The sequence below is a fragment of the Podarcis liolepis genome (assembly GCF_965112155.1).
Source record: "Podarcis liolepis genome assembly, chromosome: 8".
NCBI lineage: Eukaryota > Metazoa > Chordata > Lepidosauria > Squamata > Lacertidae > Podarcis > Podarcis liolepis.
Genome location: NC_139560.1, coordinates 34,378,992 through 34,395,959, shown reverse-complemented (window position 1 = coordinate 34,395,959; position 16,968 = coordinate 34,378,992). Strand labels below are relative to the sequence as shown.

Sequence of the window (16,968 nt, the reverse complement as noted above, 5' to 3'; positions counted from 1 at the left end):
TACATGGAAGCTCTTTTCCTGTCCATGGATGTGCTGAAAATAATAATAATAACTGGTATTCTCTTTTTTAGAGGAAGAGCAGGAGATAATTGCACTCTGCATTACTCTGTGTAATGGCACTTTCTTAAGTAAGTGCTGTGCAAGTCCTATTGTGAGGAAAGTGGCAAAGTTAAAAACTGCAGCCCTACAAAGACAAAATATTAGTGGCTGCCTCTGCCAAAGCCCCAGCCTTAAAAGCTAGGGTAGGGAATCCCAGAGGTCTCTTTATCCAGCCCTCAGTACTATGTGGGCCGCACATCCGCTCTCCAGGCCACAATCCTGAATGTCCTTCCTCTGCACCCTCCTTGAGTACTTTTTCTGTGCTAAAACTGTGAAACTGCCTCTTGCTCACCTGGATGGGTGTAGAAACCTCTGACAATTGCGTAGCTGGAATTGACTTTACAAAGTTATGAGTTGCATTCATTGTTCCGTCCCCTTTTCCCTTTGAGCCCACCCCATAACTGACATGTGGCCCCCATCATATTCTTCAGGAGGGACTGTGTACCTTGCCCACCCGTGCCCTAAAGGTTTTAGGCCTATACACCTGAATGGTCCTTGGGAGTGACTTTTTAATGGAGTAGCGTGATTGATGGCAGCCCCTTCAGGTGTGACAGGGGACTCATGTCAGCGTATTCCAGAAGGGCTATTAAACATTCCTATTGGGGCTGTGTGCTTCAGTTATGGTGGGAAATGTCATGTACTCCTGAAAAGACCCTGTGGCGCAAATGGTTGAGGACAGGTGATTATTTATGGGAAATAAAGTAACATGGATCTGTTAAAGACTATTATTCATATTTAAAGAAGATGCATCTTCACGGACTGTTACGACACTTGCATAGTTCTCCAAAATTTCTACCCCTCCTCAGTATCTGAGAACCTCCAAAATAGGAAAAATAAAAAAATAAGATTCAGATTGAATATGAGGGGGGATGTTCGTCCCTCCATGCTTTGTAGCTTCCCCGGGGTTGTCTGCAACGGCCAAAAGGACTGTAGAGAATTAAAAAAAACCACGCGTGAAAGAGCCTCTTGGAACATAAGGGTATCGTGGTTTGTGTTTCTGGCGTCCGAAAGCGTTTTCCCAAGTGACACCGAGCACGCGTTTTAGACTCGCAAGCGCCCTCCTCCGTGCATGCCACCCCTCCGCGCGCCCTCTCCCCGCAGCCCCTCCGTGGCTTCCCCACATTTTTCCACCGGGGGCGGGAGACGCCACGCCGCCTAGGAAACGGCTTTCTTCCTTTGCGAGGGAAGCGGCTCCCCCGTCTGGCCGCGCTTGGGAAAGAGCCGCGCCGTTGCCATTGGCTTTGCGAGAGGCGCTGTCGCTAGGGAGGCGAAGCTTGGCGAGGCGGCTTCAGCTTGGAGCCGCGGCTCCGCTCCCTGTAACCAAGGAGCGAGTGTCTGTCGAGCAGCCAGGCAGCGCTCGCGCAAGGGCTGCTCCCGCCGCCTTCCCTCCAAGCACCCGGCGCTCCATGGAGGGAGAGACCCCAGCCTTTTCCCGCCTCGCAGCCTGGGCTGGGCTCGGCTCTGACGCGCGGGCTGGCTTCTAGGGAGGCGAGTTTGCGCCGTCCGCCGGACCTCTCCACGCCGGTCTCTCCGTCTCTGTCCCGCCGCCTCCTCCCTCCCTCCCTCCCTCCCTCCTCTTTTTGCTTCAGAGCAAAAGGGGACCTCGGGAGTCGCTGAAGCAGCAGCAGCAGCAGCAACAACACGGCCACGCCAGCCCCTCGCCCCGGGCGGCAGCTGAATCTGATGGCGTCTCACCAGCAGAACAGGATTCAAGCCTACCTGGAGAAGAACAAGATCGGGCCCCTATTCGAGGTAAGGCGGCTTCGGGCCACCGGCTGGCTTGCTCCCTTGGCTTGCCCCGAGCCCGGGGCGCTCGGCTCCTTTCGGCGGCAGCAGCAGCAGCAGCAGCAGCCGCCCTGCGCGCGCGCCATCCGCCTGGGCAAACGCGCGCGCGGGTCACGCCGAGTTAACTTTCAGCCTCGCCTTCAGTTGAAATTGCAAGGCACACCAGGAACGAGTGAGGGACCGGTCTGAGGGCCGAGCGCCCGCGAGCGGGACTACCTGCTTACGGGTGTGTGTACCTAGCTGCAGCTTGCATGCAGGTATGCTTCACCTCAGAGAATTCACCTGTGCCTCCTGTTTCCCTCTCTCGCACACGCTCTTCGTTTCCCTCTGTTCCAAACTCTCCCTTCGCCCCTACCCGTTTTCAGTTTAGGATCGTGCTCCTGTTCTTTTGAGAATTGCACAGAAGGAGCATATCATACTAACTTCTCTCCTCCCTACTGTGTTGCCTCACTTAGTATTCTTTCTGGTGTGCACCTGTTAAGGATAAAAAGAAGCCCTGCTCACCAGTGACTCAGGCAACCTTCTTGCACGTTTTCTCTTTCTGGCAGGCAGGCAAGTCTTTCTGGGATGTTAATGCTGTCTCTTTGCTTAACTGCATCCATATATATGTGCACCCTTTCTCCTGCCTTTTACTGTTCTCTTGCTATTAATCCACATGTTCTGTATTTGATCTGTCTTCTTTTTTTGTCTTTCCCACTGATACGAATTCTTTCATCCTACATAGTTTTATTTTATTTTTTACCGAGCTCCTTTGCCTGCATACATGTTCTCTGTTGCATGTGCTTCGTGTGTATATATTACCACTTGCACATCTCTCTTTGCAACTCTCCTTCCTCTTCTCTTTATATGGGTCTAACATTTCAAACACTAAAACTGAGCAGTCACGTGTGTAGAGAGTGACAGTCGGTTCCATTGAAGGCATTCCTTGATTATTATTTTCTGTCACTACGCTTGCTGAGAGTCAGCAAAACTGGACTGAGTTGGAATCATCTGTCACCTTTAGGCTGTGCATATAGTACAGCCTTTTGTGGATTACTGCCTGGCTCTGTGCGGGCAAATCCAGGGCAGAAAGTGTCCTCTTAGTTGCCAGGGCACAGGGTCAGAGAGTGACTTTGCACTGCCCAGCCACGGAAGGCAGCCCGAGGCTGCTGTGCTTCACCCTCCCTGTCATGTCAATGCGAGGGATGGAAAGTGTTCTAGAGTCTCACTGGACAGGGGGACTGGTGAGGGCTCCACATGCAGACTCAGCACATGGGAGTGTTTGCTTCAGGATATAATGCAAAAGCAGCATTGCTGTGCTCTGAGAGCAAACCAGAGGATGGCTGAGGACTTAAGCATGCTGCGCACGACAGCATAGATAACACCAGAGCTATTATCTTCTTTTGACTGATCTGAAACAAAAATACCACGCGAGAGATTAATTCAGGATTTACTGGAAGCACAAAGCAGATTTTTTTAAAAAAGAGAAGATAAGTTATAAAAGTGACCCGTCCCATTGGAGCATTTTAAGGCTTTATTTCTTTATGTCCTTCTGCATTTGCAATTATTCTGTTTGTTCTCCACAGGTTGCAGCATTTCTCTGTATAGGTTTTGCTTTGATATAAACATCTATAAAGAAAGGGCTGGCCAAATTTTCCTGTAACATTTTAAAGCAATTATGCTTTTAGTACTGTATTCATTTTTTTTACCATTAATTTTTTTTGTGACACAAGCCTTGGTCCTATACAAATGTAACTTATGTATGAAGAATTAAAAAAACTAACATAGATCTACTTATCCCAAAACCATTTTACCAAACTGCCAGGAAACTACTGCCAAGCTGTAATGAAAAATGTACTCATTGTAATACAAAGCATACTGTATTGTGAAATGAAGTGGTACTTCTAAAGAATATAGTGGCTGAGGATCAAAGAAGTGTCTAATTCCCAACTTCAACTTCAGTTTCTTTAGAGAAGTATAAAACAGTAGTACATTATATATCTTTGCCACATTCATGAGCCACTTATATAGAGGACTTAATTAATAGTTGGAGTGAACTCTGTATGGCTTCTGGGTCTTGAGCACACTAATTCAGCATAACTGAATATTTGTAGCCTACTGGGTTTTGACCAGTCTGGCATTTTCTTAGTAAGAGGAGCCTATGCATTTGTTTATTATTTGTTCTTGTAGTTTGTCCTTCACCAAATGGACCCCAGGGCAGGTTGCAAAAATATTGCAATTAAAATGAATGCAATCTACAGTAATATAATAAAATAAAAGCACAAAAACAAAATCAAAAGACCAGAACAGCAGTACAGAGCAGCACTGCACGAAGAGGGAGGACATCCACGCCATCAAAGTCCTGGGTAAAGAGGCACCTCAGAGGGGAGATCATTCCATAACATGGAGGCTACCGCAGATAAAGGTCTCTCATGATGTGCCATCACAACTGAGGGTGGCAACAGCACCAGCAGGGACTCCACAGCTGAACTTAACAACTGGGTAGGTCAATGTGGCAAGAGAAACTCCTTCAGAAATCTGGGCCCCTGGTTGTTTAGGACTTACTGTGTCAACATAAAGACCTTAAGTTGGACTCAGTAGCTAATTGGCAATCAGTTCAGATCTTTCAAGGCCAGCATAATATGTGTCCAACCAGAGACATTCTTCACTAGTTGCAGCTTCTAAACTGTCTTCATGTTCAGTGTTAAGGCAGCAATCCTAATTCCACTTACCTGGCAAAGCCCTATTGAATTCCATAGGGCTTAGTGCTAAGTAGTCAGGGCTAGGATTGTGCTGTGATTTGAGATTTAACCAGGTTGTTGCTGGCCCAGATCCGTAACCAGTGCACTATTCCAGCTCTATGAAGTGTTTCATAGAATCATGAACAGTCTTCTAAATATTCCTTTATAGACTCCAGACATGTTACCACTTTTAATATGGCCCTCTGGGCCAGGCAGCTGGGTTTGTGAGCCATTTTAATTGTACATGGTGGTGATGATTTTGATTTTGCAAATGCCCCAGAGTGATGCTAGTTCATGGGTATTGTGGATAACTAAAATGGTAGGCAGTTCACAGATGCACACTATAGCCTAAAACATTACCCCTGTCACCTCCAGTCCAGCAGTAGGTAAGTCTGCTGGGGTGGAGCTACTGATTTAGGAGGGGGCTCATAAGATGGCTGTATAGTGGGAACCCTCAAACATGTCCTCTTCAGCACCTCCTCCTCTAGAAAGTACAGCTATTACCTCCCCACCCCCAAGGTTCATATTTATTTCAGTTTCGATTTTGCCAACTTTGGCTTCATAACAACATTTTTAGTTAGTTGGTTTCTGTGGCTCACCAAACTAGTGTTTATTGTCTTCCTGAAGAGAAGACTAAGCCAAAAATGCATCATGAGAAATGTAGTTATGTTTAGGGGAAATTCCATTGATTTCTGTAAAAGAGCAGATATGGTTATTGACTTCTGTTAGTGAATGAAAAGTTCAAGTGGTGCAAACACATGAAAGCTTATACCCAGAACAAACTTAGTTGGTCTCTAAGGTGCTACTGGACATTTTTTTAATTTTTTAATTTGTTTTACTTCTGAGTAGGTATGTCTAGGATTGTGATGTAGAACAAATACCCCAAAGTGTTTGAAGATACATGTTCTAAAAATATTGCAAGTTATGAAAATGGCGAAGATCAGATTCTTTTTTGCAGATAACAAATATATATATATATTCAGATTTTACATACTGAAATGGAACTGTGATTCAAGCTTTTGAATGCTATTTTTTCTCTGAGATGCTCAGAATGCAGCAGTCTGTTCTAGAGAAATATTTAAAAATGGCTAAGCATAATATAATGCAGCATGATTTTAAAAAAATACCCCAAATTTGATAAGGTGACAGCATTTTAAGAAATAATAAAAATTTAATATAAGTTAATATTAGCTATTATTGTAGAAAGGAAACACAATACATTGGTAAGAAAAATACATTTTTGATTATCATATTTTTAATTCTGGCTCCCCACCTACCTTTTGTGCTTGTTTCCCTTTTCTTACTTTTAATATGTACTAGAACAAGGATACTGTAGTGTGCAAGCTTGTTTGCCAGCTGACTCATTAATGAGTGTCAGTTTATTCAAAATGTTCATGGTGAGCTTATATTAACAATGCTTTTCCTGCATCTAATTAAAGTACAAAGTACATTCTAAACTGCAAACAATATATATTTAATTGCATGGTCTAGAAAGGAAATCTGCGCTAAGCTACCCCAAATGAACCCGGCCATCAGGGCAATACAAATGCACTTTAGTAAAGACGAAAAATATAGTGTTTAAGGATAATTTCTTTGCATAATACGTCCAAGAAATAGCTGGATAGTTGGTAAAACACATTCTTAATTTTACTAGTACGCATGGTCTTTTAAAACCTTATGGTGAGGGGAGATTGCATATTCCTCCTTGCGTTAACATGAAAGTGATGCATGCATGCTACAAGGAAACTGCAGAATCAGAACCTGTTCCCATTACCATGGGGAAATGTTGTATGCCATGAAGAATGCATACAACCATCTATGGGGACACTTAGAGAGTACGCAGGAAGTGTTAATCATGTGGCACATTCATTGTAGTGATGACTGGAAGTTGGGCAATATGGGCACAGCTTGTTTCCGAGACATGGGGTTCTGGTGGCAGTCCTTATTTTACACAGCAAATGTGTTCCATGTGCGTACACCACTGTTTCTCATGGCAAACATGTAACATATTGACTACATATACTCACGAACATATTTCTGGGGCCCCTGCTATGGTTTTGGGTCTCAATATGCATGCAGATGTTTAGATATGTGAAAAACCTTTTTAAATGCACAGACATCCTTGATAATCAAAGTGTGGAACAGAGACATACTCTGTGGTTTCTATCTCAATTTGAAATCCGTGCTCCACAGTTTCTCATGTGTCATCATTTCTACAAAGAAAGTGTCCAAGCCTACCTACATTTGCATAATCTCCACAATCTGATTCACTTCATTCTTTTTTTTGTCCTGTCTCCAAAATTGCCTGTAGTACAAAGAATATCCTGATGTTCATTCTGGTCAGGGTAACCATATTGTACATTTTCCTCCAGCTGGAAGCTGGAAAAACTGTGACATGGAGGCAGAATGCTTAAAACAGTATCAAATACGCACCCCCCCCCCCCGATTATATCTGTGGTCACTGATTTGGTTCACATGTTGCATTTGCTTATGGGTGATGGTGACTAGAGCTACTAGTTTCAAGGTAAGATGCCCTCAGTCATAGGCTGGAATAGCAAAACACAGTGTATCAAAATGACATGAAGCAATGAAAATATGTATATACTTTCGTTCCAGTAGATCTTAGGATAATATTTCACAAAGCTATACAGCTGTCAAATAGTTAACCTGGCAGATTTGTGTCTGTGATTACGTCCTGTGAAAAAGCAGATTTCCTCACCTGTGGGAAACGGGAATTATGACTGAGATCAGTAATTTTGTCTGCAATGATCTTTCCTGATTGCTAAATCAATATAATTAGTTTTGACTACAGATTCCCAGCTGTATAGATCCTTGATGAAATGTAGGTTCTGCTGATATGAAATAGTATCTTACGTCTCTCTGAAAATGAATTTCCATGTCATTCTAAGGCTACAGGCTTTGGCTTTTGGGTAACAGTCTAATATTAGAGTTTCCGCATATGGTAATGAAAACTTTGCATTCTAGTCATGCTCAAAGTCAGGAATTCAAATCTGTATATACCGTATTTTTCCGTGTATAAGACTATATTTTTTCCTAAATTTTTGAAGTTTAAAATAAGGAGTCGTCTTATACATGGATAGTGCATAGTGCATTTTCTTAATTTTTAGTCCCAAAATATAGGGGGCGTCTTATACACGGGAAAATGTGGTATATAAAAATCCTATTGTGGCAGTCGGAGCCTAATCATGCCTGCTCAGAAGTAAGCCTGATCTGATTGCAGTTTACTTCCAAAACTGTGCCATTAAGTCAGATTTGAGGCTCCTTTCTTCTTTGATTTTTGGAGGGTTAGGAAAATGCTCTGCAAAAAAAGGTTGTAAATCTCACAATTGAAAATATCATTGAGTTGCAATTTCAGCTCTACAGCGCCATCTGGTGTCACAGTGTTATAATGCATTTTTACTAATGTAGCTAAGTCCTCAGTAATTATTATGCACATATATATAGAATCATAGAATCATAGAGTTGGAAGAGACCACAAGGGCCATCGAGTCCAACCCCCTGCCAAGCAGGAAACACCATCAGAGCACTCCTGACATATGGTTGTCAAGCCTCTGCTTAAAGACCTCCAAGGAAGGAGACTCCACCACACTCCTTGGCAGAGCCAGCATATATGTGTGTGTGTGTGTGTGTGTGTGTGTATATATATATATATATATATATATATATAAAACCACTAAGGCATTTTACAGTGTTGACTTGTACCATGTTTTGTGTTAAGGTGTACGTTCTTAAAAACAGAGCTTTTAGTTGTTGCTTTTTTTAAAAAAACGAGACAGAATCTAAAAAGGCTTTGTGCAATCACAGGAGAAAACAGTGCACACAGCTAAATTTTCTACTGCAGCCGTTTTTAGTGCCGAAGAGATTTGATGCTGCTGTTTTCTATTTCATATATACTTTGGATTGGGGTGAAGCAAGGCTTCTAAATCCTCTTTTTTAATACTGGTATAGTGCATTTGATATTTCTGAAGTATACTTAGAATCAAGATGAACCTAGGGGTATTATTGAAGGAAGCTGCTCACTCAGCACCTATATAGAAATCAGGCCACCCACCTTTTCGCCAGCAGAATTTGCATTGCTAGGCCAGCAGGTATATGCTTAAGACCGCCCATATTGATTGCGCTCTCTCTCTCTGTATCTGTTTTGTCCAATAATACATAAATCGCAAGGTGAAGGTGCTAAGCTTTCCTGCCTATGCAGCTTAGCTCCCTGCAACTTCATACAGTTTGCATGAAGTCTGCAATAAACCAAGAATCGTGGCAATAAACCAAGAATATCTGATCAAGCTTTTAGTCATAATGGGATTTGTGTGTTTTAAATTAAAATATTTACTTAAGCATTCCAATGTATAAATAAAACAGTATCAACTTAGGTTGAAGTTTCCACCTATGTGGAAGCAATCTTTAGAAATCATCTGGACTTTCTCACAAGCAGTAGCTTTGACCCAGTACCTTTGGTGTTGGTGCATAAACTCCCATTTATGTGAGAGCTGCTGTGTTCGCATCAGCTTTGAGGAATAGTCTGTACCAAGGCTGTACTGTGTACTCACAGCAAAGGAAGGAGCTGTAGTAAGTATAGAGCTTATGCTTTGCATGACAAGTTCTAGGTTCAATCCTTGGCATTTCCTAGGAGAGCTAGTAAATATATCTGTCTAAACCACTGGAAAGCCTATGCCACTAAACCTTGATTTAGCATTCTGTGCGGTCACATATCTGAACGCTCCTCTCTCCTTTCTAGTCGTCCCAGGCTGCTGAGAAGGCAAATAAGCCACAATTCAGTTTCACTTCAACCAGTTCCTGGATTTTAACCAGGAATCTTGTTTTAAGACACTCTTTAACCAATTGCAAACTAAGGCAATTTCACACCATAGGTTATGATGCTGAAATTAGTTTTAAACTAGTATTGCTTTGTGTATAACAAGAAGCCAGGAATCATGTAAAGCAAAACTTCTCCCAGCCAGGGGTAAGAGGAGGTTGCAGCACTCACTCACTGTCACAGAAAACCATGTACATACCACTAAACCATGGTTTAGTATTAGGTGTGAGCTGGTTAGGTGTGCACAATATACTGAGTTAGAAAGAGCAATGGTATGGGCGCTGTGGTCTAAACCACAGAGCCTAGGGCTTGCTGATCAGAAGGTCGGCAGTTCGAATCCCCACGACGGGGTGAGCTCCCATTGCTCAGTCCCTGCTCCTACCCACTTAGCAGTTCTAAAGCACGTCAAGTGTAAGTACATAAATAGGTAGCACTCCGGCGGGAAGGTAAACGGTGTTTCCATGCGCTGCTCTGGTTCTCCAGAAGCGGCTTAGTCATGCTGGCCACATGACCCGGAAGCTGTCTGAGGACAAACGCCGGCTCCCTCGGCTTATAGAGCGAGATGAGTGCCGCAACCCCAGAGTCGTCTGCGACTGGACCTAATGGTCAGGGGTACTGTTACCGTTATGACTCAATATAAGGCAGCTTCCTGGGATTTAGTTCCCATAATTGAAGCAGCCCTGTTTACACATAGGTCATAGAATCAAAAAATAGAATTGTAGAGTTGGAAAGGACCCCAAGGGTCATCTAAGTCCAACTCCCTGCAATACAGGAATCTCAGCATGCAATCTCCCATCCAATTTGAATCCATATCGGACCCTGCTTAGCTTTGCAAATGTGCTAGCAGTTTTATTGCTGCAATAGGTCCTATGCATATATTGTATAATAGCTTTGGATTTGAACAAATGTATTTAAGGCTGAGATACAAGAAGGTGGCAGGCAGAATCCAGGACATCTTATTTTTACCATGCCTCTCTGTCTTCCTAACCTCCTATTCACTGAATGAGTAGGACCTGAATTTTTAAAAGGATAGTTGGCTTTTTTTAACCTCATGAAAATGGAAATCAATGAAACACTTAAAGAGGAGGAGAAGTCTGCAATATTCACCTGAATTGCTATTGGTTTTCTTATTGTAGGATTAATGAGGTTTTATTTCTAATGTGCAATTCAGTTCTGAAACAATTTACATTTTAAGTCTTTCTTGATTCATCACTTGCATCTGAGATTATTTTTTGGAAACAAAATGTGTGAGAGAGACAGAGAGAGGGGACTATCCCTGTGGTAATTTTTTAATTAGCTTATAGAAGCCGTAAGCTTAATATTTCTTTTTTGTTCATGAAATGGCTCAATCCTATATCCACTTAGACTCAATCCACTTAACTAATGAAATCAGTGTCATTGAACTCAATGGGCCTTACTTCCAAGTAAATTAGGTTGCTGGTTTTTGAAGAACTTCTGAGAAGATGCTTTTTGGGAAGAAGTTGCATAAATCCTCTACAACCCACAATGCTTCTTTTTAAAAACACAATAATGCATTATGGTGGCCTTTACATCGCATTGTGGGTCTGTAAGGGAGAGCATTTGCAAGCATAACAATTGTTTATGTGATATGGCCCCGCTGTCAGTATAAAACCAGATATAAAGATTACTATACTGGTGTCATGGGTTATAAGATCAAGCAGTAAATATTTCTGTAAGGCAGAAAAAAATACTGATGGAAATCAGTGACTGGATACTTAGTGAAGCACTAATATAGGCTGAAGGGCTGTGGTGGAGTTGCTGCCATTTACAAAAATTATGTCTCTTGTCAGGAAGCCAGTGCACCTGGGGGTTCGTACCTGGTGTTTAGCTGGGGAAACTGAACAGATAACGTGTTGGTGTATCACCCACCCCACTGCCTAACTGCCTTCCTGTCAGAATTGACAGAGACAGTCTTAGGGATGGTATAGGAGAACTCCCCAAGTGAAGTAATTTTATTGTAGGACATATATTCCGAGGCTGTCTTGATAGGATCAAATTGGGACTTCGTGCCTACAATGAGAATCATGTGGCTGTTTTCGTACCTCTCTAGCCCAACACATGCTGCAGGTTACATTCCTGTTCCGATTCTTTCCCAGAGTGGATTGGGTATGGTTCCATAGCTGGATGTGTGCTATTCTAACACTGTCATCATGGATAGATCACTTCCGGATGAGGTTTGATTTGATGGTGACTGTAGGGATGGTTCATCCCTGAATACTTACTGGTTGGCATGTCTGATATTCCCACTGAAGCTCTGATCCCACTATAAAATGGTGAGATGGGCAGACCCAGGGCCACCATTGCCCCAATGTGCTCTTTCTTGCACTGCACAGCCCGAGGTATGCCTTGGTTTTCCAGTGAGCTTCGAACAATGAAACAAGTTGGGTGATGGCTCAAGCTCAAATGTCAGAAGTCTCACAGTGAGGGTGATAAAACACAAATAAGAGCACATAATTGTACCCACTATGTAGCTGTGGTGGCAGTACTTGCATCTGGCAGAGCTTTTCAGAGTGGTAAAGAAGCTAGTGAGTTCTGGATCACAGCCAGCAACAGCAGAACCCTCTGAAGCCTACTACAACACATCTGCAAGGCATTTCAAGGATAACGTTGCTTGGCTTTGCTCTGACCTTGACACTACTATTAATATAGTCTCTGATGACATGTCTAGAGAGCCATCTGGTGATGTTCTCTGGGATCAGTTTCACTTACTGTGGCATGAGGGTAAAGGGAAGATACTTGTAGGGAGTTGGTCAACTGCTCTACATGCTCTCAATCTGTCATTCCTGACTTGTAAAGATATAGGGGGCTGGAGATGGCAAATGCCTCAATGCAGGAGAAGGTAGATACATCTTGATTTAAAGATTTACCAGCCAAATGCTAATGCCCCCTTTTGGTGCAACGCTGTTATAAAGAGTGTGATAGCTATGCAATTGCAGAAGTACTTAGATGAAACAGATGGTCTTGAATCATTACAGTCTGGCTTCTGGTCTGATTTTGGTATTGAAACATGCTGATTGATGAGTTGTATTGGGAGAGAGACATGGGGTGTGCAATCCTGTTGATTCTTCTTGATATTTCAGTGCCTTTTGATACTGATAAGGATACCAGGCTTTTGATAAGCATGGTATCCTGTTAGAGTGTTGGGGGTTGGAGCTCACTGATACATTGGTTCTGCTTCTAGCTATAGGCTACCTCCAGAGAACACCACTGGAAGTCTTCTGCTTGGCCACATGACAGTTTTGCTGTGGGGTCTTGTCCCATGTTGTCTCCAGTGCTACTCAACATCTATCGTATATGAAGCAATCTATGAAGCTGTATGCAGTCATCAGGAGATTTGGAGCTCAGTACCATTTTGCTGGTGAAGCTCAGTTTTACCATTCTGTATACCATCTGAACCTGATGAAGCTGTGCTCTTGTTGAACCAGTGCCTTGAAGTGGTAATGGGTTGTATGGAAGCCAGTAGACTGAAGCTGAATCCTGACAAGAATGAAGCTCTCAGGATGGACAGTTCTCATGTCTGGCAATTGGGGCAATTGGCCTGTTCTAGAGCAAGTTGTACTTGACTTGAAATAACGGGTACATAGTAGTGTAGTGGTGGTCCTGGACGCAACTTCGTCACTTGAGGTACATGTGACCTTGGTCACTAGGAGTGCCTATTTCCAGCTGTGGTTGGTTTGCCAGCTATGGCCATTCCTGAAATGAGATAGGCTGGCCACAGTTTTGCCCACTTCCTACCTTGGCTACCATATGTGCTCTATGTAGGGCTAGCCTTGAAGATGATCTGGAAACAGCAGCTATCTGGAACCCATATGATTGTCCTACAGATTTAATTACAGAGGAGAGAAAACCCCTGAAATCTTAGATGCGAGTGGGCAATAAAACTTGATCACATGTTTACAACTTCTGAAATGGAACTGGCAACTGTCACTAGTGGCATGATGATATGCTCTGCTGTACTTCTGCTGTAGTGGCGCTAGCTCACTGCCTTCTGGAAATCGGAACTGGCAGAGACCTTTACAAATGCCCTTCTCTTAAAGCAAGAAGGAACGAAGCATTTGATTACCCCCAGCCCAAGTGCGCTTTGTCTGTTTCTCTGTTTCTCTTTTATAAGAGAAAGAAGGTCAGACTGGAGAGGCAGCAACCATAACACATTGCTATGTTCTTCATCAGAGAAACATACTGGTGTGCTGTGGCTGCTCCAGTCTGAGACAATTTTCCTCTCTTTTCCTGCTACGTGTGAGAGAGAGATGGAGAGAGCACACAAACTGAGCATCCACAACAAACTACTCTGCTTCCTAGGCTGGGGAAATGCGTGAATGCTGAGACTGCACTCTTATCATTGCATCTGCTTACCTGGAAAACAATAAAAGGAATGGTAAAGGGGCTGGAGGTAGACCGTTTTATAGCTACATTGCCTACTGTAAATGAAATACTGAACTCTATTTCAATAGCCTGTAAGCAAAGAGGTCCTTTGCAAAGGTAAAGCCTTTGTGAGCAGGTATGAATTTAGTAGGTTTCTTAATAGTGCCACAGTTAGGTATGGATGTTGGAAAAGAAAAACATTCAAAAGAGGCAAGATTAGAGTACTGAAAAATATCACATTTATGAAAGAAGTAAAAAGGAGGTAACTCAGAAACCAATTTGCAGAATAATGCAGTACCCTTAAAAAGCATGTGGGTGGTGGTTTTGAGAAAAGAAAAATCAAATATGTGAATGACACCAATGAGGAAAATCAAGGGAGAAGGAGTGTTGATGATGATTACGTTGCTATTCAGAGTAATAAATTGGCAAGTAAAGAATTCAGAAGCGAATCCTTCCTGCTTTAATGAGGGCAGGTACAGTGAAGCTGCCAGGTTGTTGCTGATAGAGGGCAAAAAGATTACCCTGAACATTTTGTACATTTGAGTCTGAAAGATATCCAGTTAGTTATTTCATTTGTAGATATTTTTTTCTGACTCAGATGAAGGAAGTTATATAACTACCTTTGTAAAATTTTAATGCAAATTCAAGGGTACATTAACCAACTGAATGGTAATTGAACATTGAACTGCTATGTTAAGGTGGTTGTTGGGAGAGTGTAACATCACAGAGAAGTCCCAGCAATGGAGGTTTGGGGGATCCATTCCAAGGAGATGTTACATGGTAGTATTGATTGCTAATATGACAGTCATTGCCCCTTCTGTATTTCCCACAACATTGTGAAAGTTCATAAAGTTGTTAGAGACATGGGATTTGTCTACTCCCCCCCCCAAGGTAATGCTAAGCTCTCAAAGTAAACAATAACAGGTAGCATGATGGGGCAGTGTTGCTCCCCTGATCACCTGGCAGCTGAGTCACTGCTGGTTACTGAGAAGGAGAGGGGCAAGGCAGTGGGCCTGAAGCCAACAATGGCCCAGGGTAGCGAGAGGATGGTTGGTGAGGTCAAAGGGGAGTGCAAAGGGCTGGCTTGGGTGAGATGAAAAGCAAAGAGTGAGTGGCTTTGGTGAGATGGGGTTCCTGAGCAAATTGAGCAGGGGCAACCCTTAGTAAATAAACATTTCCCTAAATTTCCATATTGCAGGGTGCAGCATATTTGTAGACAATGTATGTACATCACCAGTTGCCTATACAGTGGTACCTCGGGTTACAGATGCTTCAGGTTACAGACTCTGCTAACCCAGAAATAATACCTCGGGTTAAGAACTTTGCTTCAGGATGAGAACAGAAATTGCGCAGTGGTGGTACAGCGGCAGCGGGAGGCCCATAGCTGTCAACCTTCCCTTTTTTTTGGCAGGAAATTCCCTTATTCCAGCACTGTTTCCCGCTGCTATCCCTGGTTGTTAGATATCCTGTAGACTGTCCCCGGGGCAGGTGAGTTTGCTGATCCCTTATTTTCGAGGCTGCTGATACCCTATTTTCAAATCTAAAAGTTGACAGCTATTGGGAGGCCCCATTAGCTAGAGTGGAACCTCAGGTTAAGAACTGTTTCAGGTTAAGAACGGACCTCCAGAACAAATTAAGTTCTTAACCTGAGGTACCACAGTAAAGTTTGTGTGTATATGTATATTAGATTTATCTTACACATTCTATATCCCACTTTTCAATGTAAAATCACATCAAGTGTTTTTATACACTATGGTGGAATTATGAAATCCAGTAGCTTAATTTGTCTTCATGCATTTAAATACATGCACTTAAATACTGGGGGGTTTTTGAGGGGGGGGAGGGAGAACATGTCTATTTCATGGTTGAAATATATATTATTTTAGTTAATTTGTGAAGTACCTAGAATTTTCTAGTTGCTGAACAGAGGCAAAAAAAGAGGCAGTCCTTGCCCATAGGCTTACACTCTAATAGACATAAGTGGGGCATGGCCCCACTTCTTGTATATTATTATAATGACTAGTTGTGATGGAGTAAAAGAACTCAAAGGCAGCTAGTCATCTGAGCCGATATGGGACCACTTCTCCCTCTGCTGTAGTCAGGCAGAATGGCTCCTAATAGATGGATGACAGCTCAGGAAGAGAGAAGGAGCCAGATGACAATTGGTAACTCTCTCCACATGTCTGTTTACTGCAACTACGTAAGTGAAATGGTTATTTTTATTTTATTTTAGTGGAATACCAACATTTCAGTGTGTACTTTTTAATATTTGTAATCCACTTTATTATTCTTTATCACGTGCTATCAGTGTACATTTGCATAAAGAAAAGGACTCTGAGAATTTGGGTGGTGGGTGGGAAAGAAGACAACATAACTGTGGGTTGTGGGAAGTGAGAGAAAAAATACATTTTGTAACTTTAGAAAGTGACTGGAAATTTATGGCACTCTTTTAAAGAAAAGATTGTAAGCACTGGCTTTATTTCCAACTTGCAATAGAGAATAAAAACTTGAGAGGAATAGTAAATGAGTTACTAGTTAGCCTACAGATCAATACGGCAATCACACTGGTTCTTATTTGCTCGTTTGCTCACAATGAAGGTGGCAAAGATTAATGAACACACTCCTGTTGCCATTTATCTTGCACCCGCACATGCCTGTCATCTAAAGCCCACAAAATCAGCCCACGCCAGTCCCCTGATTACTTGGGCTCATATTGCTGTGTATTAAACTGTCTTGTAAATTATCATCAGACCTACCACCTGAGCTGCTGAATCCAGTGCAGCGGTTTCCAGATGATCAAAATTGTGCGATTAATTTATTGGCTGTAGTCCAAACTTTTGTTTAACTCTGTGCACACAAAAATTTGTATGTGTAGGATCTGTAGTTCAGAGATTTATAAGAATGGGTCATCAAAGAATTAGTATTTGCCTTGTGGAAAGAAAAAGGAATACTTTAAACTTGACTTTAAACTTCATGTTCATATGTTTATAAGCACAACACTCTGCAAGATTCAGGGGATATATTGCCTAGGTACAATCCTATGTTAAGTTGTTTCTAAATTCCTCTGAGTTCAGTGGGGCTTACTCTGAGATAATTGCATAAAGGATAGCAGGCTAAGGGCCAAGCCGTGCATTACATTAGTCATGT

The 16,968-nt window shown here is 42.5% G+C and overlaps 2 protein-coding genes across 7 annotated transcripts in view; one reads left to right on the top strand and one right to left on the bottom strand.

Annotated features, from left to right (window-relative positions):
• The window catches only part of LOC310713475 (uncharacterized protein), a 78,046-nt gene extending 76,123 nt beyond the window's left edge, over positions 1–1,923 (bottom strand). For 4 of the 5 annotated variants that reach the window (XR_014529276.1, XR_014529277.1, XR_014529278.1 and 1 more), the window contains exon 1: positions 1,819–1,923. The gene's annotated coding sequence lies outside the window, so the exon portion shown is untranslated. The remainder of the gene's footprint in view (positions 1–1,818) is intronic. The other variant, XM_083517628.1, reaches the window with a different exon arrangement.
• LOC310713467 (uncharacterized protein C8orf34 homolog) overlaps positions 1,088–16,968 on the top strand; it is an 83,484-nt gene continuing 67,603 nt past the window's right edge. The window contains exon 1 of one of the 2 annotated variants that reach the window (XM_083517594.1): positions 1,088–1,851. In XM_083517594.1, coding sequence (XP_083373720.1) covers positions 1,783–1,851 — 69 coding nt within the window. In that variant the 5' untranslated portion in view covers positions 1,088–1,782. The remainder of the gene's footprint in view (positions 1,852–16,968) is intronic. The other variant, XM_083517595.1, reaches the window with a different exon arrangement.